At 42.5% G+C, this 23504-nt stretch overlaps 2 protein-coding genes across 10 annotated transcripts in view; both read left to right on the top strand.

Annotated features, from left to right (window-relative positions):
* SLC41A3 (solute carrier family 41 member 3) overlaps nt 1-1436 on the top strand; it is a 77923-nt gene extending 76487 nt beyond the window's left edge. For all 9 annotated transcript variants that reach the window (XM_001135187.7, XM_054680943.2, XM_054680941.2 and 6 more), the window contains one exon: nt 568-1436. In XM_001135187.7, coding sequence (XP_001135187.3) covers nt 568-777 — 210 coding nt within the window. In that variant the 3' untranslated portion in view covers nt 778-1436. The remainder of the gene's footprint in view (nt 1-567) is intronic.
* A 15879-nt stretch (nt 1437-17315) lies between these two features.
* ALG1L (ALG1 chitobiosyldiphosphodolichol beta-mannosyltransferase like) overlaps nt 17316-23504 on the top strand; it is a 57574-nt gene continuing 51385 nt past the window's right edge. Inside the window, exon 1 of the mRNA XM_054680947.2 lies at nt 17316-17405. The gene's annotated coding sequence lies outside the window, so the exon portion shown is untranslated. The remainder of the gene's footprint in view (nt 17406-23504) is intronic.

The raw sequence follows: 23504 nt of genomic DNA, 5'->3' as shown, positions 1-23504 counted from the left end.
TTTGTAATTGTGGTATGTTCCTGACCCTAAAGGGTAGGATTAGGGAAATCCCAGAAGTTGTCCTGAGCAGCAGCAGCTTATGACTCCAGTTGGGGAGAAGGAAGGAGCTGGGGTTAGCCTGGACAAGGGATTGAGGAGCCATGAGACCTGAGCAGGCTTGTGTGGACTACCCCATGGCACCTTCAGGAAGGGCTGACTGTCCTAACCTCCAGGGGAGAAGGGCTCAGGCAAACCCAAATGGACATCTCAGCAAAGTCCCATGAGTGGAGCCTATCGCAGCAGAGAGAGCCCCAGCTGGTGAGTGGCAGTGGGTCTGATTGGCCCTTCAGGGTGCCAGAAGCTGGGCCCACCAGAGGGAGGCTAGGTAAGTACAGATGAGGGTCACCTCTCTAGCCACTGCTTGAGCTCAGAGCTGGGCTTCAGACCCCAAGAGAAGCTGGATGAAGGAGGCTGGCTGGGGTTGACGTGTCCACCTTGGTATCTCTCCTTGAGCCTCAGCTAGTGCTTCCTGCCTGTACTTGACTTTCTGACTTGGTCTTCTTTTGTGTCTCTTTGCCCTTCTGACAGGTGACAATCCTGCTGTACCTGGCAGAAGTGATGGTTCGGCTGACTTGGCACCAGGCCCTGGATCCTGACAACCACTGCATCCCCTACCTTACAGGGCTGGGGGACCTGCTCGGTACTGGCCTCCTGGCACTCTGCTTTTTCACTGACTGGCTACTGAAGAGCAAAGCAGAGCTGGGTGGCATCTCAGAACTGGCATCTGGACCTCCCTAACTGGGCCCCGCTGGTCCCATTTGCTCATTAGAATTTCCTCTCACATCAGTGGGATACAGAATTCAGTTTCTCCCTTGCCAGGTCCTTGGGATGGTTGACCCCTGCCTCTGCAGTAGCCTTTTGTGAGTCTGCTAAGGTAGCTCTCACACACCTCGGCTCTGGGGTTGATACCTGAGCCTGCAATAGAGCCCTGAAATCAAGAGCATGGCTTGAGTGTGTGAATATGATGTGTGCACATGCTTAATGAGCGTGCGAGTGTGCATACGTTTGTGGAGAGGAGGGTGTTCTGGCCTGAGAAGCTAAAGAAGAGGCATGTCCAGTATGCTTTGCAGGGTGTGTTTGCTCTTTTCCATGCCCATGCAACCCAGATTGGGGTGGAGCAGGAAGGAGCTCTTTTCTGTTCCCAAGCCTCAGAACTCTTGAGCTGTGGCTTACTTGCTGTCTTCACCAGGTTCAAGCTCCGTGGGCCACACTGCTGCTGTGCCAAGAAGGTGTACAGCCTCCCCAGGATGGGGCCTCGTACAACCCTTCATCTGCACTCAACATTTAATCGTGTCCTTGCTGTCTTTTTATTTTCCTTTTTGTTTGTTAGCAAAAACCTCTATTTAGATTTCAATAATCAGAGAAGTGTAAAATAAAACGGATTATATTGTACTTGACCCTTTATGTCTTTAAAGATAGTTAATGCAACCCTGAGGCTTGGGGTCTATAAATAACAAAAGCATCTGGCATTTCTCTAGTGCAGTGTTTCTCAAAGTGGCCTTCAGCCTAGAAATGTCAGTGTCACCAGGAAACTTGTTAGAAGTGCAAATTATTATCCCTCACCCCCTGGCCTGACTAGCCAAATCAGCATTTCTTGGGAGTAGAGCCAGCTATATGGGTTCCACAAGCCCTCCAGGTTTCTCATGCATACCACGTTTGAGAACTACTACTCGAGAACATCATCTTTAAAAAATGTATGATCATTTCCTGTCTCTTATTAACTCATCAGGACAACTGTAGCCATGCTTGGACTTGAGGATTATTATCTTCATGTGGTAAAACAGACATCTATTCATGTATTCAACAAATGTTGATATAGAACCTCTTGTTTTAATGTTCTAGAAGGAAAGACATGGTACATTAACTGGAATAATTGAGCAGACTTTAAGGAAGGCACAGTTTATAGGTGCATGGGGACCAGAAGAAGGGGTGAAGCATCCTGGGGCCAGGCACTACCAGACATTCACCTGTCCTGGAGAATAGTTGGGATTGTGGTTTCCTGAGATGCATGGGGATCTCTAAGAAAGAGACACAGCTACATCAGCTTGTGGCCTGGCAGAGAAAGCCAGGGAAATAAATATCCCAATCTCATTCTCTGTCCACCCTATTATCTCCTGCCAGTGTCTCCCATTGGCCAAACCCAACCAGAAGTTCAATGACTGGGGAGCCGCTTGATGATCCGCAGAGGTTTCAGCCTCCTGGGGCACAGAGCCAGGGGAGGCTGGGGATAGATCTGGAGAGGCAACTGGAGAATATTCAGCACAACTATATGCCAAGCTCCAGGCTAGATACTGGGGACACACTTGTGGGCAAATCACTCATCATCCCTGGTTCAAGTCCCTACTAGGAGAGATAGTCAACATCACACAAGTATTGAAAGTCCAGCTCTGATAAGTCTTGCAAAAGACAAGCATGTGATGCTACTGAAGCATGTAATGAGAGCTAAGATCTATCAAGCATCTTCTGTGTGTCTGGTTGTATCCTAAACATTTGATGTGTAAACTCTGATAACCTCACATTAAGTGATGCAGTACATACCACTCCCATTTGTAGATGACTGAAGCATTGTGAGGCTTCTTAACGTTACCAAAGCCCTATGGCTAGTGAGTGGTGGACTGATTTGAACAGACATTTGGGCTCAGACCCAAGCGATGTGTGTGCCAAAGAGGTTTGACCAACACCGTGTTACAAGATCCTTGAGGTGTTGCTTTTCCAGCCAGAAACCTCTGTGGCCAGTGGTGCCTTTGCCTGAGTTTTCCTCAGGCCCACTGGGCTTGTTCTGTCCACTCGGCCTGGCAGGCTGCGCTCAGCTCACGCTACCAGCATGGGATCCCACATCTGCCAAGGGTGAGCCAGGCATGGAGTAATGAGGGGTATGTGAGCGAGTGAGCATGAGGTCCAACCACTGCACACAGCCAGGCACCCCAGCTGCTGTGGCAGGGCAGGCAGCTCCAGGCACTGGCACAGGCGCCGGCTCCATGCAAGGCTGCAACTGGATCAGATGTACCACAAGCAGCTTCCACTGCAGTTACCCACATCTGGACAAGGGGAACATGGTGGTGCCCAGAAGCTTGGAGACACCAGGAACCGCAGAGCCCCAAAGAGGGTGTCACAGCTCTGGCCTGGGGAGCTCCAAGGTCTGGGCTCCCAGAAGGGCTACAGCTCTTCTCTCCTTCTCATCGCCTGCCACATGGCAAGTGGGGGGCATGTTTCAGCCCTGTTTGTATTACAGCTGTTTGAGTCTTGCCATTCAGCGTGTCCCGAGTTTTTGTCCTGCCTCCAGGAGGAATGAGGTATGCAGACAACTGCAGGGTGAGCAAGACAGAGGGGAGCTTCACCAAGTGACAAAACAGCTCTCAGGAGACCCGGAGTGGGTAGCTGTTTTCCACAGGCAGGTCGTCCCAACAAGTGTGAGTCTGCCTGAGTCCAGGGTTTTTAATGGGCACAGAAGGGAGGAAGTGCATGCTGATTGGTCCATGAGTGGCCATGGGTGGGCCTGGAAAAAGCACCATAAGTTCTCACTCTGGGCTGCCAACTCCACCCTGAACTGGCAGCCCGGTCCCCAGGCTTCAGGCCATTCCTGGATCGAAGTGGGGGTTTCAACAAGACCCCACCCCTTTCTGCCCAGGAACCTGTCTGCCTCCTGCTACCGACCTGCTGTCCATGGTATGGTGCCCAGGCTGTTTGTGTCAAAGGGCACCTGCAGGCCTGTGCCAAGCTGCCCCTAACCACCTCCCAGCCTCCCTCCCAAAGGAGGGGACCCAAAGTTGGCACCCAAAGCCCAGAGAGGGGTGAGGCGGTGGTGGGGCTGGCATGTCAGTGCCACCCTGAGTGCACACAAATTCGGCCGGGTTATGACAGTATCATCTGGGCTTGGCTTCCACTTTGCTCTGAAATTATAGTGGGTGCCAGGAGTAGGGAGAGGCCAGGGAGTGGGAGCAGGCACTTCTGAGCCTGCAGGGGCAGGGGGGCTTCTGGGGCCCTGAGAGCACAGGGATGCCTGGGTCCAGAGCCACGGCTGGGTGGCTGCAGCTGTGCCCAGGAGCGCAGGGCTCTTGCCCCACCAATTAAGTAGGGCACGGGGCCCTCGCCTGTTCCTTGCTCCTGCCGGCCCCGTGGAGTATGCAAACCCAGCCGTGTCTCCCCCACTGCAGCTGGCATGTTCACATCCGCTGCTCCAGATGGGCCGCCTCTGCCATCAATCCCCCCTCTGAAGAGGTACATCTGCCATTAGGATAGGAACAATGACTGTTCTTAACTGCTTCATGTTGACAAAGGGCATTGTTTTGGGAAAAGTTGCAGTCAGAGATTCTCTCAGAGGCCTATCTAGGGTCCCCAGTTAAATGGAGCCGTTGTCCGAGGCTCCCTTTGAATGACCATTTGGACTCTGATGGCCTGAAGGTGAGAAGAGACAAACCAGGTTATTAGAAGACATGGATCAAAATGAAACAAGGGGATAGGGACAGCTAAAAAATCCCGAGGCTGCCAACACACCCAGATAACTGGTGGCTACAGTTGTAGTATATATAGGTGGCTAAGATTTGGGTGCATGGGGTATGACTCTAGTTAGCTCCTTTTGTCTCTTTCCCCAAAAAGGAGACCTCTGGGTTATGGGCACCCCGTTTACCCAGATGATGATCTGGCACGATTTGCAGGATAATTACCCAGAATTACAATATTGATCCAGATTTTTACATTACTCATCCCTTTTGTATCTTCTGAGCTGCAGCCAGAGTTCAAGTTCAAAGTCATGAGAATATGGGCCTTAAAGTGACAGGGATGTTAAATGAGAAGTAGATCTGAATTAGTGTCCAGGTGAAAATGGAAGTAAAATTCAAGCACAGTTTCAAGGTCTAGGTCAAGTTAAAGGTTAAGGTAAGTTCTAGGAAATTTCAAGCTTGAATTTCAGTCAGGAGCAATATGAAGGTTAAGTTCAAAGGCCAAGGTCTAAATCAAGTTCAAGTTCAAATCAGAGCTACACTTGCTCTGCATGTGAAGTGGTCCAGAGGTTTTCATCAAAATCAAGGAGAAATTTAAGGTACCGGTCAACTTCAAGTGTGCACATAAGGCTACATCTGGTAGATGGTAATAATAAAAGGATAGGAAGAAAGTCTTAACCGGTCAATAAAAGATCAAAATCAGTGCCAAAGTCAAAGTCAAGATTATATTCAACTTTGCAATTAGTGCTGTATATGATCTGGTTATTGTTCAAAAATAGGATGAGTGTTAGAACTACAGCAAAGCTCAAGGTCAAGATTAGTGTCAAGTTAAAGATCAAGTTCCAAATTTGTGCTAGACATGGCCTGGACATAAGGTGGGAAACAGGATTTTGTCTGAGTTGAGATCAATTCAAGGTCAAGGTAAAATTTAAAGTCAGCAACAAAGGGAAGATCAACACCAATGTCATATAAAAATCAAAATTGAAATAAAAATCAAGGCCAAGTTCAAGTAAATGTGAAAGGAATGTCATCTAGATGGTGGAGAATGAGTGTACAAAGAGTGATTGTCAAGTACACAAAATTTGGTGTCACAGAAGTTAAAGTTAGATGAGAGAACAAATATGCAAAAAGTGACTGCTGGATTACACAGTAAGTGTACATGAGTGGAGGTTCAATAGCACCTAGTAAGTTTGACAGGATTTGTTGAATGACACAGTGAGTGTGCAAAGCATGAAAGTTGTAAGGTGCTGAATGAGTTTAATTTTTTTTTATTATTATACTTTAAGTTCTAGGGTACATGTGCACAACGTGCAGGTTTGTTACTTAGGTATACATGTGCCATGTTTGTTTGCTGCACCCATTAACTCGTCATTTACATTAGGTATTTCTCCTAATGCTATCCCTCCCCCTGCCCCCTACCCCATGACAGGTCCCCGTGTGTGATGTTCCCCGCCCTGTGTCCAAGTGTTCTCATTGTTCAATTCCCACCTATGAGTGAGAACGTGCGGTGTTTGGTTTTCTGTCCTCCTAAGTTCTTTGTACATTCTGGATATTAGCTCTTTGTCAGATGGACAGATTGCAAAAACTTTCTCCCATTCTGTAGGCTGCCTGTTCACTTTGATGACAGTTTCTTTTGCTGTGCAGAAGCTCTTTAGTTTAATTAGATCCCATTTGTCTATTTTGGCTTTTGTTGCCATTGCTTTTGGTGTTTTAGACATGAAGTCTTCGCCCATGCATGTGTCCTGAATGGTATTGCCTAGGTTTTCTTCTAGGGTTTTTATGGTTTTAGGTCTTAGGTTTAAGTCTTTAATCCATCTTGAGTTAATTTTTGTATAAGATGTAAGGAAAGGGTCCAGTTTCAGTTTTCTGCATATGGCTGGCCAGTTTTCCTGACACCATTTATTAAATAGGGTATCCTTTTCCCATTGCTTTTGTCAGGGTTGTCAAAGATCAGATGGTTGTAGATGTGTGGCATTATTTCTGAGGCCTCTGTTCTGTTCCATTGGTCTATGTATCTGTTTTAGTACCAGTACCATGCTGTTTTGGTTACTGTAGCCTTGTGGTATAGTTTGAAGTCAGGTAGCATGATGCCTCCAGCTTTGTTCTTTTTGCTTAGGATTGTCTTGGCTATACGGGCTGTTTTTTGGTTCCATATGAAATTTAAAGACTTTTTTCTAATTCTGTGAAGAAAGTCAATGGTTGCTTGATGAGGAGAGCGTTGAATCTATAAATTACTTTGGGCAGTATGGCCATTTTCACAATATTGATTCTGTCTATCCATGAGCATGGAATGTTCTTCCATTTGTGTCCTCTCTTATTTCTTTGAGCAGTGGTTTGTAGTTCTCCTTGAAGAAGTCCTTCACAGCCCTTGTAAGTTGTATTCCTAGGTATTTTATTCTCTTTGTAGCAGTTGTGAATGGGAGTTCACTCATGATTTGGCTCTCTGTTTGTCTGTTATTGGTGTATAGGAATGCTTTTGATTTTTGCATATTGATTTTGTATCCTGAGACTTTGCTGAAGTTGCTTATCAGCTTAAGGAGATTTTGGGCTGAGACAATGGGGTTTTATAAATATATAATCTTGTCATCTGCAAACAGAAAACTTGACGTCCTCTCTTTCTATTTGGATACACTTTATTTCTTTCTCTTCCTTGATTGCCCTGGCCAGAACTTCCAATACTATGTTGAATAGGAGTGGTGAGAGAGGGCATCCTTGTCTTGTGCCAGTTTTCAAAGGGAATGCTTCCAGCTTTTGCCCATTCAGTATGATATTGGCTGTGGGTTTGTCATAAATAGCTCTCATTATTTTGAGATACATTCCCCATCAATACCTAGTTTATTGAGTTTTTAGCATGAAGGGGTGTTGAATTTTATCGAAGGCCTTTTCTGCATCTATTGAGATAATCATGTGGTTTTTGTCATTGGTTCTTTTATGTGATGGATTACATTTATTGATTTGCATATATTGAACCATGCTTGCATCCCAAAGATGAAGCCAACTTGATAGTAGTGGATAAGTTTTTTGATGTGCTGCTGGATTCAGTTTGCCAGTATTTTATTGAGGATTTTCACATTGATATTCATCAGGGATATTGGCCTGAAATTTTTTTTTGTTGTGTCTCTGCCAGGTTTTGGTATCAGGATGATGCTGGCCTTATAAAATGAGTTAGGGAGGAGTCCCTCGTTTTCTATTGTTTGAAATAGTTTCAGAAGAAATGGTGCCAGCTCCTCTTTGTGCCTGTGGTAGAAATCAGCTGTGAATCTGTCTGATCCTGGGCTTTTTTTTGGTTGGTAGGCTATTACATAATAAAATAAAAACGTGTTATTGGTCTATTCAGGGATTCAACTTCTTCCTGGTTTAGTCTTGGGAGGGTGTATGTGTCCAGGAGTTTATCCATTTCCTCTAGACTTTCTAGTTTATTTGCATAGAGGTGTTTATAATATTCTCTGATGCTAGTTTGTATTTCTGTGGGATCAGTGGTGATATCCCCTTTATCATTTTTTATTGTGTCTATTTGATTCTTCCCTCTTTTCTTCTTTATTAATTGGCTACCAGTCTATTTTGTTGATCTTTTCCAAAAAAACAGCTCTTGGATTCATTTTTTAAAGGGTTTTTTGTGTCTCTATCTCCTTCAATTCTGCTCTGATCTTAGTTATTTCTTGTCTTCTGCTAGCTTTTGAATTTGTTTGCTCTTGTTCCTCTAGCTCTTTTAATTGTGATGTTAGAGTGTCGATTTTAGATCTTTCCTGCTTTCTCTTGTGGGCATTTAGTGCTATAAATTTCCCTTTAAACACTGCCTTAGCTGTGTCTCAGAGATTCTGGTATGTTGTGACTTTGTTCTCAGTGGTTTCAAAGAACTTATTTATTTCTGCCTTAATTTCATTATTTCCTAGCAGTCATTCAGGAGCAGGTTGTTCAGTTTCCATGCAGTTGTGTGATTTTGAGTGAGTTTCTTAATCCTGAGTTCTAATTTGATTGCACTGTGGTCTGAGAGACTGTTATGATTTCCATTCTTTTGCATTTGCTGAGGAGTGTTTTACTTCCAATTATGTGGTCAATTTTAGAATTAATGTGATGTGGTGCTGAGAAGAATGTATATTCTGCTGACTTGGGATGGAGAGTTCTGTAGATGTCTATTAGGTATGCTTGTTCCAGAGCTGAGTTCAAGTCCTGAATATCCTTGTTAATTTTCCATCTCATTGATCTAATATTGACAGTGGGGTGTTAAAGTCTCCCACTATTATTGTGTGGGAGTCTAAGTCTCTTTGTAGGTCTCTAAGAATTTGCTTTATGAATCTTGTGCTTCTGTACTGGGTGCATATATATTTAGGATAGTTAGCTCTTCTTGTTGCATTGATCCCCTTATCATTATGTAATGCCCTTCTTTGTCTTTTTTGATCTTTGCTGGTTTAAAGTCTGTTTTATCAGAGACTATGATTGCAACCCCTGCTTTTTTTTTTTCTTTCCATTTTCTTGGTAAAGATTCCTCCATCCCTTTATTTTGAGCCTATGTGTGTCTTTGCATGTGAGATGGGTCTCCTGAATGCAACACACCGATGGGTCTTGACTGTTTATCCAATTTGCCAGTCTGTGTCTTTTAACTGGGGCATTTAGTCCATTTACATTTAAGGTTAATATTGTTATGTGCGAATTTGATCCTGTCATTATGATGCTAGCTGGTTATTTTGTCCATTATTAGTTAATGAAGTTTCTTCATAGTGTCGATGGTCTTTACAATTTGGTATGTTTTTACAGTGACTGGTACCTGTTGTTCCTTACCATGTTTAGTGCTCCCTTCAGGAGCTCTTGTAGGGCAGGCCTGGTGGTGACAAAATCTCTCAGCATTTGCTTGTCTGTAAACAATTTTATTTCTTCTACATTTATGAAGCTTAGTTTGGCTGGATATGAAATTCTGGGTTGAAAATTCTTTAAGAATGTTGAACATTGGACCCCACTCTCTTCTGGCTTGTAGGGTTCCTGCAGAGAGATCCACTGTTGGTCTGATGGGCTTCCCTTTGTGGGTAACCTGACCTTTCTCTCTGGCTGCCCTTCATATTTTTTCCTTCATTTCAACCTTGGTGAATCTGACAATTATGTGTCTTGGGTTGCTCTTCTCAAGGAGTATCTTTGTGGTGTTCTCTCTATTTCCTGAAATTGAATGTTGGCCTGTCTTGCTAGGTTGGGGAAGTTCTCCTGGATAATATCCTGAAGAGTGTTTTCCAGCTTGGTTCCATTCTCCCTGTCACTTTCAGGTAGATCAATCAAACATAGATTTGGTCTTCTCACATAGTCCCATATTTCTTGGAGGCTTTGTTTGTGCCTCTTTATTCTTTTTTCTCGAATCTTGTCTTCTCACTTTATTTCATTAAGTTGATCTTCAATCTCTGATATCCTTTCTTCCACTTGATTGATTCGGCTATTGACACTTGTGTATGCTTCAGGAAGTTCTTGTGCTGTGTTTTTCAGCTCCATCAGGTCGCTTATGTTCTTCTCTAAACTGGTTATTCTAGTTAGCAATTCGTCTAACCTTTTTTCAAGGTTCTTAGCTTCCTTGCATTGGGTTAGAACATGGTCCTTTAGCTCGGAGGAATTTGTTATTACCCACCTTCTGAAGCCTACTTCTGTCAGTTTGTCAAACTCATTCTCCATCCAGTTTTGTTCCCTTGCTGGTGAGAAGTTGTGATCCTTTGGAGGAGAAGAGGCATTCTGGTTTTTGGTATTTTCAGCCTTTTTGCACTGATTTCTCCCCATCTTTGTGGATTTATCTACCTTTGATCTTTGATGTTGGTGACCTTTGAATGGGATCTCTGAGTGGATGTGCTCTTCCTTTCTGTTTGTTAGTTTTCCTTCTAACAGTCAGGCCCCTTTGCTACAGGTCTGCTGGAGTTTGCTGGAGGTCCACTCCAGACCATTTGCCTGGGCATCACCAGCAGAGGCTGCAGAACAGCAAAGATTGCTGCCTGTTCTTTCCTCTGGAAGCTTCATCCAGGGAGGCACCTGCCAGATGCCAGCCAGAGCTTTCCTGTATGAGGTGTCTGTCAGCCCCTACTGGGAGTTGTCTCCTAGTCAGGATATGCGGGGGTCAGGCACCCACTTGAGGAGGCAGTATGACCCTTAGCAGAGCTCGAATGCTGTGTTGGGAGATCCACTGCTCTCTTCAGAGCCATCTGGCAGAAACATTTAAGTCTGCTGAAATTGCGCCTACAGGCACTCCTTTCCCCAGGTGCTCTGGCCAAGGGAGATGGGAGTTTTGTCTAAAAGTCCCTGACTGGGGCTGCTGCCTTTTTTTCAGAGATGCCCTGCCCAGAGAGGGCAAATCTGGCAGTCTGGCCACAGCAGCCTTGCTCAGCTGCAGTGGGCTCTGCCCAGTTTGAACTTCCCAGTGGCTTTGTTTACACTGTGAGGGTAAAACCGCCTACTCAAGCCTCAGCAATGGCGGATGCCCCTCCCCGCACCAAGTTCAAGTGTCCCAGGTTGATCTCTGACTGCTGCTGTGCTGGCAGCGAGAATTTCAAGCCAGTGGATCTTAGTTTGCTGGGCTCCACAGGGATGGGACCACTGGGCCAGACCACTTGGCTCCCTGGCTTCAGCACCCTTTCCAGGGGAGTGAATGGTTTTGTCTCACTGTCTCACTGGCATTCCAGGCACCACTGGGGTATGGGAAAAAACAAACAAACAAACAAACAAAAAACCTTGTGCAGCTATTTCGGTGTCTGCCTAAACGGCCACCCAGTTTTGTGCTTGAAACCCAGGGCCCTGGTGGGGTAGGCACTGGAGGGAATCTCTTGGTCTGCAGGTTGTGAAGACCATTAGGAAAAGTGCAGTATCTGGGCCAGAGTGCACAGTTCCTCAGGTTCAGTCCCTTACAGCTTCCCTTGGGTAGGGGAAAAAATTCCCCGACCCCTGGCACTTCCAGGGTGAAGCAACACCCCACCCTGCTTTGGCTCGCCCTCCGTGGGCTGCACCCACTGTCCAACCAGTCCCAATGAGATGAACCAGGTACCTCAGTTGGAAATGCAGACATCATCCACCTTCTGCATTGATCTCGCTGGGAGCTGCAGACTGGAGCTGTTCCTATTCAGCCATCTTGCCAGCAATCCGATGTCATTTTTTTCTTTTATTCATCTTCTCAAACTGAAACTCTGTACCAATCAAACAATACCTTTCCATCCCCTCTTCTCCCTGACCCTAACAACTACCATCCTAGTTTCTATGAATTTGACTACTCTAGAAACTTTATATAAATGGAATAATACAATATTTGTCCTTTTGTGACTGGCTCATTTCACTTAGCATAATGTCTTCAAGCTTCATCTATATTGTAGCATGTGTCAAAATGTTTCTTCCTTTTTGAGGCCAAATAATATTCCATTGTATGTATGTACCATATTATTCACTGTTTTAATTAATATGACACATCCTAAAAATCCATAATTAGAATTTAATTCATATATTAAATTTATTTTATGTAAAATGTCAAGCAAACAATACATATTTGCTTAATATGTGTCTACTTAAGGTGTCACCTTACGTCTACTTAAGGTGAAAAAGAAATTGAGATATTTTATACCAGAAGTAACTACTACACTAAGTTCAGACTATATTAATCCCCTAAACATGTTCTATAGTCCCAAATTCTTTGAAACATGCAAGTTAATTCAAGATACAGAACAGAGTTCTTAACTCTGGTTCCTTTTATGTACATTCTTTAGAATGCCTGATTAGACCAGCAAATAAAAACTCTACCTTTCTCTTTATCTACATTTCATTGTCTTAATCTTTCTCTTTAGACTTACATAGCACTGTTGTTTTAATTTTTTTTTGTTTTAAAAGTGACATAATGCATTACCTTTTGTGTAGAAAAACAGGAAAAAATAGGCATTTGTTTTTACCTGCATCCAATATCTTGGGAGTTATGCCAGAAACAGTTAATCACGGTTGCCTCTGGGGAGAGAAACTGAGTATCTGGGGGACAGAGCAAGAAGGGACACTTTCCATGGTATACTATTTTATATCTTAATAACTTTATATCAGATAAATATAATCTCTATTCAAAATAATTTTAAATAAACATGAGTTAAAGTCCCTGATTCCCCCTAGTTCCACCCTCCAGATGTAGTCACTGTTGGCAGTTTCATTTATAATTTCTCTTGACATATTTACATATTTCATCTCAAGATAGCTTTGAGCAGTAACTACCAAACTTTCTGAAGTTATATATTCTATTATATGCTTGAATATGTGCTCCATCCTTCTAAGAATGTCACTGAGAATACATTTTTTAAAAATTGGGTTGATAAGAGTTATACTTCTTGAGATAACTTGGATTATGATGGAGGGTCATGAAGCCAGCAGTGAGAACCAACAATGTAGGAAATAAGACCTTGTGCAACATCACTCCACTGGTCTCTGTGTCACACTCTCAGGGTCTTTCCCTTTGGTATATCTATGTCAATGTCCTCGCTGGAATTATAATAAAAAATCCAAGCCATGACACGATAATACTACACCCTGGATCGAGTCCAAAAACAACTACCACAATTATTCTTTCAAAAAAAAAATTTTTTTTTTTTGAGACAGTTTCGCTCTTTATTTTGCCCAGGCTAGAGTGCAATGGCGCAATCTCAGCTCACCACAACCTCTACCTCCTGGGTTCAAGCAATTCTCCTACCTCAGCCTCCCGAGTAGCTGGGATTACAGGCATGCACCACCATGCCTGGCTAATTTTGTATTTTTTAGTAGAGTCAGGATTTCTCCATGTTGGCCAGGCTGGTTTTGAACTCCCGACCTCAAGTGATCCGCCTGCCTCAACCTTCCAAAGTTGCTGGGATTACAGGCATGAGCCACCGCACCCGGCTGAAAAAAAATTTTTTTAAATTACACTGTCTAAGGTACATGTCTGGCATAACTATAAGATTATATATGGCGTTTCTCAAAAAAATATACACAAGGCTATATTATAGAAAATCTGGTAAAGAAAATTACCCATGATAAAAGCACCTTGAGACAGTAGCTATCATATTGGAACAATTCCTTTCCCTTTTTTTTGTAGTTTCTACTATGAAATAATAGAACAAAGAAGTCCTATATATGCTTCACTCAGATTCCGTGACCCTTGACATTTTCCATTTTCCATGTTCTCTCTCAATATATATACACAGCATTACTTTTTGCCTGAACCATTAGAGTTAAGTTGCAGATATACTACTCCTTTACGCCTAAATAGTTCCTAAAAACAAGACCATTCTCTAATATAACCACAGTATAATTATCAAAACCAGGAAATTAACATTGATACAGAATTATGATCTAATGTTTAGACCTTATTCGCATGTTGCCAATTATCCCAATACTGTCCTTTACCAAAAAAAAAAAAAAAAAAAAATCCCTCTGGTTCACGCCAAATCCAGGATCACATGTTGCATTAAATTGTCATAGCTCTTTAGTCTCCTTTAATCTATAACAGTTCCTCAGGCTGTCATTCATTGTCTGTTATAACCTTGACATATTTAAAGAGACTAAGCCAGTTATTTTGTACAGTGTCCCTCTGGACATTTAGATTTGTCTGATGTTTACCTATGATTAGACACAGGTCATGCATTTTTGGCAGGAATCCACAAAAGAGGTATGTTCTTCTCAATACAATAAATAGACACATGTCAGTTTGTCCCATTATTGATGATGTAAACTTTATTACCTAAGATGGTGTCTGCCAGGTTTTTTATTGTAGTTTCTACTTTTATCTTTGTAGTTGTTAAGCATTTTGTGAAGAGACACTTTGAGACTATATAGATATCCCAATCATCAAACTTTCACCCCATAGTTTTAGCATCCATTGATGATTCTTGGCTGAATCAATTGTTTGACAAATGGTGATTTTCTAACTATGTAATTCCTTCTACATTTATTAGTTGGCACTCAACTTTAGGGAAGCACTTTTTCTTTCTTCCTTGTTAGTGGGGACTCACTGATTCCTATTTTCTTCAGTGGGTTATGATCCCTTATTATCACTTTATTTTGATGCTCAAATTGTCTCAAATTTGGTCACTGGGAGCCCCTTGAAGTTGACTCCTGTATCATTTTAACATGCCCCCATTACTTTTTGAGCCGTTCCTTACTTTCTACAACAAGGTGCTCCCAGTTCATCTTTTTTTTAATAATTGCCACAAGGGTATTTAAAATGAGATCTACCTTCTCAACAAAATGTAGTATTAACTATAGACATGATATTGTACAGCAGATCTCAAGAATTTCTTCATCTCACATAAATGTAACTTTATACTCGCTGAATAGCAACGCCATCTCTCTCTTCTAACAGCCCCTAGGAACCACCATTCTGTTCTGTTTCTATGAGTTTTAACTATTTTAGATACTTTATATAAGTAAAATCATGCAGTATTTGTCCTTCGGTGACTAGCTTATTTCACTTAGCATAATCTCTTCAAGGTTTATCTCTGTTATTGCATATGACAGCTATTTCCTTCTTTTTAAAGGTTGAATAATAGTCCATTGTATGTATATACCATATTTTATCTATTCATCTGTAGATAGACATTTACGTTGTTCCTACATCTTGGCTATTGTGAATAGTGCTGCAATGAACACAAGAGTGCAAATATCTCTTCTATATCCTGATGTCAATTCTTTTGGATAAATGCCCAGAAGTAGAATTGCTGGGTGATATAGTTCTATTTTTAATTTGGTGAGGAATCTCCATATTGTTTTCCATAGCGGCTATACCATTTTACATTCCCACTGACAGTGTACAAGGGTTCCAATTCTTCCAAATCCTTGCCAATACTTGTTTTTGTTTTTTCAATAAGTCATCCTAACAGGTGTTAGGTGATAGCTCATTGTGGTTTTAATTTGCATTTCCTTGATGATTAGTGATGTTGAGCATCTTTTTATATACCTGTTGGTCCTCTGTACGTCTTCTTTGGAAAAATGTCTATTCAAATCCTTTTTTCATTTTTTAACCAGATCATGTGTTGTTCTGCTTTTGAATTACAGAAATTCCTTATATGTATTTTGGATATTAATTATTTATCAGATACATGGCTTGGATTTCTCCCATTCTGTAGATTGCCTTTTCACTCCATTAATCATTTCCTGTGCTGTGCAGAAGCTTTTTAGTTTGATGTATCCATGCTCTTGTTATATTACCCCTGCTGAGCCCTGGAGTTGGTCATTTCTCCAAGACACCATGACTCCTGAGTGGACAGTGGTACTTGGAAACCAAGATCTAGGTAATAGATGTGTTCTTTGCTATTGGGGCTTCCAATCTTTTTTCATATGCATTTTTTACTTAGTCATATTAACTAGATATTTGCAATTTTGAATCTTGTGTTTTCTACTTTTAAATCTTTTTCATATTAATACTCAAAAATGTTTAATGGTTGTATAATATTTCTTTCAGTGGAAATAATATAATATGGTCTTGGTTTGTTTCATATTTTTCATAATTAAAAAAACCTGGAATAAACCTTTCTACCTCTTGAAAATAGCCTTCTCATATTTAGGATTAAAAGGAAAATTACTTGGTGAAAGGTTATTGGCAATTTAATAACTCTTGATACAAACTGCAAAGCTGCCCTCCAAAAGGAGTGTCCTGATCACAATACAGGAGAATCAGTTTGCTTTATTTTACACTTACTTCTATGGGGTTATTATCACTAAACTTTTAATTTTGCTATTTGAGAATCATATAAGCATTTCTTGGTAGTCATATCTCCTACCAAGAAGTAGAAGATAATACTGCCCTTGTAGAATGACTTAGAGTGTACTAAGGTCTTTCATTTCCACTTAATCCATACCCTGTTATTATTTCTGTGAGGTAGGAACCTAAATTTCAGAAAAGTGGTTTGTTCAAAGTCATACATCTACTAGGTAAAATGTCTAAAAGAAGAATGGACTCTGGCATCAGCTTTGTGAGTCTGAATCTTGATTCCACAGCTGTGTAACCGTTAGGAAGTTATTTGAACCCTCCAGCCCTCAATTTCCTCATGTGTAAAAGACGGATAATGGTACCTACCTCATAACGATATTGCGACTATGAAATGGGTTATTCTATGTAATACATAAAAGCACTTAGAGTAGTATCTGCCACATAAGTCCTATCTAAATGTTAGCTGCTGTTATCATTAAGACGGTGGCAAACTACGTGTTTTCAAGGGAACTAAATTCTGTTGCATGTCTACGCCAATTGTGTGATGGATGTTTTTACCGGGTTCTCTCATTTAACCTTCCCAATTCTTTGAGACAGAATTTTATGCTTGTTTCTGCCTATTTTGCAGCTTAGGAATAGTAAGTTCCGAGAAGTAAAAAGTAGTGGAATCCCAATGTGCAAATAACTGAAGCTAGGAGAGCTTAAGTCACTGGACCCAGCGGCGAAGGCTGGGACTTGAACCCGGGCCTGACCCGAAAGCCGGCGCTCTAGAGGGCTACGACGATTTAAACAGAAACACATCTAGAGACCAAGCGGCTGTGTTACGAAGGTAAGATTAGGTGTTTCCCGCACCTCTGTCGCCGCACTTAAATGTCGCCGCACGGTCTCTTTTTTCGAGCGGAGTTTTACAAGTTTCTGGCCCGAAAACCCCCCTGTCCCTCTCCATCCCCACAGTGGACTCCTCAGGTCCTCAGCCCTCACCCGGCCCAGTCGAGATCCGGACATGACCATCTCTCGCAGCCTCAGAAAAGCCCAGACCGAGGTAAGTGAAGCCTCACAGTAAAAGCAATTAACCTCCGTGGGCTCCCGGACCTTCTTGGCCCGCCCCCCGAGCTTCCGCTTCCGGAAAGGATCACGCCGAAGGCCGCACTTCATAGTCTCCGACGCACCTCCAAGCCCTTTCTCCTGCTCTAGGCCCAGCGCCTTGGACGTGCACAGTGGATCCCTCCCGGCTTCCCGGCTTCCCGTCTCGTCACCCTCTGGTAGGGGGTGGGAGAAGCCAATAGACGGCAAATGGGGCGGGGGCGAGGCATGGCTGGGGCGGAGCCGCCGAGAAAAGGGTTAAGAGGCTGTTCCAGGGCTTGCGGTGGGGGTTCGGGACGAGGACCCGCCAGCGCCAGAGGAAGGGACAGGAGTAGGAGGCGGATAGGTTTCAGAAGGAATTGCGCGCAACTTTTTGGATTTTCGCTCTTTATTTTTAGTTTGGCATCGTGTGCCTTTTGGATGATTTTGTTCTTGATATTCTATAAAAATAAGACCTCCGGGTTGTTATCTTGCGTAGATGTGATGCCAATTTCAGAATTATTCCCTGTGGTCACTGATCTCAGAACGATGCTCGTTAGTTGGGATTTTGGGTTTACTTCCATGCGTACTTGTCTCCTCTTGTGTTGAGGTAATTACTTTTGATGAAGAATGACACAACATTCTTAGTATTGGCATGTGCACTCATTTTAATGAGGATTTTAGTCATTGGTTTTGGGGTTTAGGAATTGGGTTTTGGGTTGATGATTTAAATCAAGTTGAAGAGAGAGAACTCAGTTGATTCCATTTCAACTGTCGCCCAGGCTAGAGTGCTGTGGTGCCATCGCAGCTCACTGCAACCTTCGCCTCCCGGTTTCCAGCGGGATTCTCCTGCCTCAGCCTCCTGAGGAGCTGGGATTACAGATGCGCTCCACCACAGGCGGCTAATTTTTGTATTTTTAGTAGAGACGGGGTTTCACCATGTTGGCCAGGCTGGTCTCAAACTCCTGACCTCAGGTGATCTGCCCACTTTGGCCTCCCAAAGTGCTGGGATTACAGGCGTGAGCCACCATGCCCAGCCTCATTTCTTTTTAATGGAGAAAAGAGCTACCCTTTAAAAGTCTGTTACAATTAATGTCAAAGCCCAGGAACTAAAATATGTCCACCAATATATCACACACTTATCCTGAGTGATTTTAGGAAACTTGAGTATTTCACAGATTTAGTTTTGAATTAGATCAAACTGTGAAAACCTCTCCTTTCCTTCCCCAGCCCTCACATAACTTCATAACTTTCTAACATATTCACCTGAAATTAAGGGGTTTTTTTTTAGTTAAGTTGATTTTTAAAAATTCATGTTAACTTTTCTTAGTACATGTTTATTTTAGAAAATATAGATAAGCAAAAAGGAAAAGACCACCCATAACCCCATTGCCCATGAGTTATCACTCTGAACAGCTTGGTGCATTCCCTTCAAGATTTTTTCCACCTACGTATATATGTATAAATGTATTACAACAATATGAAATAATAGGTATTACTGTAACATGAGTGTTTTCTCTTAATATCTAATCAACATTGTTTCTCATTAATCTACAGTTATAAAATGGCTGCCTGGTGTTCCATGATTCATTTCCCTAGTGTTGGGAATGTTATGCCCCCACCCCACTGTTCATTTTGTTATTTGCTATTATAAATAATGTTGCAGTGAGCTGAGATCTGCAAATGAACTAGAGAGTGGAGAGCAGAGTATTCTAAAGATGTGGAGACAGCACGATGCTGAGAAAGAGAAACCCAGAGAGGCTCTTGCTGCTGAAGTATAGACAGTGGGGATGGAAATGTATGTAGGGCCAGACTATACAGTCCTCATAGGCTACATGATTTGGCTTATTATCCTAAGGCCATTGGGAATATGTAAAAGTTCAAGCAGGGGGCACAGTGAACTGACTGGGGTTTTACAAAGATCCATGGCTGTAGTGTAGAGCAGGAATCTGAAATCTACAGTCCCTGGCTAAATTCAGTCTGCCATTCTTGGATACAGCCTGAGAACAGTTTTCACATTTTCAAGTAGTTTTTTTTAAGTCAAAGGAATAATATTTTGTGATGTGAAAAGTTACCTGAAAATCATCTCAGTGTTATAAAGTTTTATTGGAACACAGTCACACTAATGTGTTTACACATTATCTGTGCTACAACTGCCAAAGTTGAGTATTTGTGATAGAGACCATCTAGCCGGCCAAGCCTAAGATATTTACTATCTGTGCCTTTACAGAAGTTTACTGATCACTAGCATAGAGGGTGCTTGGGGGAAAGGCAAGTATGGGTGTGAGCAAGTTCTCTCCTCCTGCATCCATTCTCTGTCCTCCCCTTGGACCGACATCAGTCAGACATGCCCTCCAGCTTCAGGTTCTGTTTAGTCGATAGAAGAGGGAGAGAATGGGATATTCCTGCTATCTCAGCACCATTTGGCTGATGCACTGGCCCTCTGCATCATCAGGGGAGCCCCTGGAGCTCCAGTCTTCTCACACTGTAATAACATGTCCTTCTCTTTGTCTCTTCAGTCTTAGGGATGATAACGGTTTGCTAGTCCCTGGGTGCCTCAACCCCCTTGTTGTTTTCCTTGTCCATTCTGTAAAACTTTTAATTATCTTCAAAACTCTAGATTGTCTTCTGTTCCCTTTGAGGACCAGATTGATAGAAAGTCCAGATGAAATATATTGGTTGCTGGGAGGGGATGAGGGGACCTAAGGGAGGTGGTGGTGAGGGAACGTGAAGAGGACATATTTGAGAGATGCATAGGAGGTAAAATGGAGAGGACTTGGTGATAGAGTTGGAAAGTAAGGCAGGGGGAGGTATTTGTTGACCCTGGTTTCTGGGTTTTGTATCTTGGCAGATGGTGGGAGAGATCCACATTTAGTAAGGAAGCTTATGAACTCATTTCTCTCCAACATTTTATTATGAAAAAAATGCAAACCAGGAAAGTCATTTTTGGATTTGTTAAATTAGGGAGTACTTTGGCGTCATCCAAGAAAAGATGTCAAGTTAGCTACTGTATAGTTGAGTCTGGAGCATGGCAAAGATATGTGGGCTGCAAATACACCTTTCTGAGTTGCCTGTGGCTTCCGAACTTGCTCTCAAATTACTTCCTCAAGAAAGCCTCTCTATCCTGCCCCTGCAAACTAGCTGTGTGCCCCATGCTACTATGTAGTAGCATCGTTTCTCACAATTATAAACTTGTGTTTAGTTATGTAATGTCTGTCTTCCTAAGTAGAATTTAATCTCTCTAAAAGCAGGGACCTCACCTTGTTCAGAGCAGTATCCCCAGTGCCTAGCACAATCCTTGCACTTGTAGGAATTTCTGAATTATTTGTTGAATAAACCAATGAATCAACCATTGTTTGGACTGCTTTGGTGCATTGGGGCTGACAGCTACTTGAATGTCCGAGGCTCGGGATTATCCAGGACTAGCCCTTTGAGCTTGGTCCGGAGGTTTAGTCCTTCTAGTATCATGGATACACAACTCTGCTTGTCTATCCAGTCTTTCATAATTCAGCACATTGAACCAATTACTTTGCATATTGGCTCACCTCTGAAGTGTGAAAGTCTCTGTTCAGGTTTGACCATGTTCCAGTTTATAGGAAATGACCAAAGTTGAAAGTATATGAAGATCTAAACTAAAAACACAGATTTATGGCCAGGATCTAAGATTCAAAAAGTAAGAGGCTATGGATAAAAAGTCACATGTTGGGAGTGTGAGCTCAGTTCTGCTTGGAAAGATCTGAGAGACTGTGCTGTTGTCTTTCCTCAAGCCATTTAGTGCTCTCTGGGGCTATTTTGAACCCAAAGGTTCTTGGCCTTTTGAGATAATATACAACTTTGAGAAATTGCTCAAAGCCTTATAATTTTTTCTTCAGAAAAATGCTAATGAGCACATTTTGGAGACATGGTTACATATATAATGTTATCAGAGGCACTCAGGAGCCTCTCCAAGAATTTCAGGTTAAGATTCCTATTCTAACCTAATTCAAAACCAGCCTTCCACATTGGGGTGTCCAGCTCCTTCTGTTGCAGGGCCCTGGTGATCCTGGAAGTTGTTGGTTAACTAGGGATGGTAGGTCCCTGATGGAATAGCATCAAGGAGAGGAAGGGCATGGAGCATAGAGAAAATGGAATTGGGCCATAATCTTTGCATTTCCCACTGAAGCTTATATATCTGCAGTCTTCACTTTAATCAAAATAGCTTAATTTAGGAAAGAAAGAGCCCACTGTTTTTGCTTTATAAAATCCTGATTTTATTGCTTCCTGAAAATTGTTTTAAAGGAGAAATACAAACCATATGTTACAAGGGCCTTCATTTGACAGTTTAACTGGGGTCATGCTAGGACTGTATAGATATTGCTGATTATGATAGGAAAGCGAGTGAGATGGGTCTGACAAGGATCTGTTGGCAGCAAGAATCAAGGGACCCCCTTTGGAATGATCCCATCACAAGGAAGAAATGGTTGGGGACAATGTGTCATGTTTGTGGGTCAGTTGTGAATTTTAATACAGCACAATGACGGTCACTTATTGCCCTGCAGACCCTGAAGACTTCTGCGTGACCCAGAGAAAGAAACATTAATAGTGATTAAAAAATGTTAAAACTTTGTTGTATTAAAATATCTGTAAGGCAGTGTAGCAGATGCAGGTGGCTTCTTACTGTGATCATCTATGACTTCCTGGTCGAGAGCCTTTTTCCTGGAGCAAAAGAAGCAAGCTGAGGCAAGCTGGAAAGGCAGAACATTAATTCACCTGGAAGAAGCCCTCAGTCAACGACAGGTGGGGATTATCCAGTGATGGATGAAGAGCTTCCTCACCCTTCGATTGGGATAACTCTGAGATGTGTTCTATGCTGTCTCCCAGAGTTCCCCAGCAGTATTGGAGTACAGGGGTAACTGGCTGGATAACACACCATTTATTAGCTTTCTTCCCATCACTATAATATCTTACTTTTCCTATCCCTATTCCCTGTTCCTGGGATCGCCTCCTAAAGAAACTATTTGCATGTAAATCTCTGTCTCAGGGATTATTTCAGGTGGGGGGGTGGGAGGAATCCCATACCTAGACAGGCACTGAGGATATATACAAGGCATCATAGGTTAGGAGTCAGACAGATCTGGATTCAAATTCTTTCTCACTAGTGACATTGAACAACTTAATTTATCTAAGATTGTTTCTTAGAGATAATGACACTGACTTCATAAGGTCATATTGTAGGGAAAAATTTGAGAATGTATAAAGCCGTGTACACAGTGGCTTACACATGGTAAGTGCTTAATAAATGTTGGGTATTATCATTAATACAGTATTTATAATATTGTTAATACAGCATAGCCCAGGTAGAGGGCAAAGCACAAAGCTGTTTTCCATCCTTGGGGTGACTGCAGAAGCAGGTTGATTGGGCAGATGTGCTGTAGATACTGTGTCCCTAGTGAGCAGCTGTGGCATAGCAATATCAATAGCTTAGAGCAAGCATTGCCCCAGTGAGCCAGGGCAGGAGAGGAGGAAGATGGTGCACACCAAGTGGTGGCTCAAAAGATGAGCAATTGGCAGTGAACAATGGTATTGCCAATTGTGCTTAGTCTCAGTAAGCACGGATAGCTACAGCACCAATAATTTCATGTCTGTGTCTAGTATACACTTGGGTCGTTGGAATTTCATTAGCCTCACTCTTGAGGGATTATGTTCAAGGCTACCAAGTCTAAGTTTCTGATTTCAACCTGTTTTCCCAAATGTACAAGGGACTCTTGCTTTTGTTACGTTTATGAACCTAATTTGTTATTTTAAGGTCTTTCAAATTGGAGCTGTCTCTTCTGTCCCCCTTTATTCCCTATTTGCAGACAAGACCATATTTCAGTTCTTTGGCCACAGTGAAAGAGAAACTGAGAGACACCAAGAATCTGAGGCAGGTTAAAGGATTTCACTCGTTCTCTAATCCTGATTAATTACAGTGTCAGGTTTCACCTGTAGTGCTTCAGCCTTCTCAAACAGCCTTAGGTTCCAGAGCAGAGAGAAATGAGGGGGCCACTCACATGTATACATATGTAACAAACCTGCACGTTGTACACATGTACCCTAGAACTTAAAGTATAATTTAAAAAATAAAGAAATGCGGGGCCACTTTGGCTAGGAAGGCAGACAGCAGGTAGGATTAGTTGTTGCCCATCCCCTGCAGGTGCAGCCCAGTGCTATGGGGGAAGAATTTGTTTCAGTCTCTTTTATTGTTTCACTCGAGTCAGAAATCAAGGACCATGGTAACATCCAATCACAATCTCCTCTTACCTTTAGACACTAATAGACAG

Source organism: Pan troglodytes, chromosome 2 (genome assembly GCF_028858775.2).
Source record: "Pan troglodytes isolate AG18354 chromosome 2, NHGRI_mPanTro3-v2.0_pri, whole genome shotgun sequence".
NCBI lineage: Eukaryota > Metazoa > Chordata > Mammalia > Primates > Hominidae > Pan > Pan troglodytes.
The sequence above is the reverse complement of the archived record's forward strand: the minus strand, read 5'-3'. Positions and strand labels throughout refer to the sequence as shown.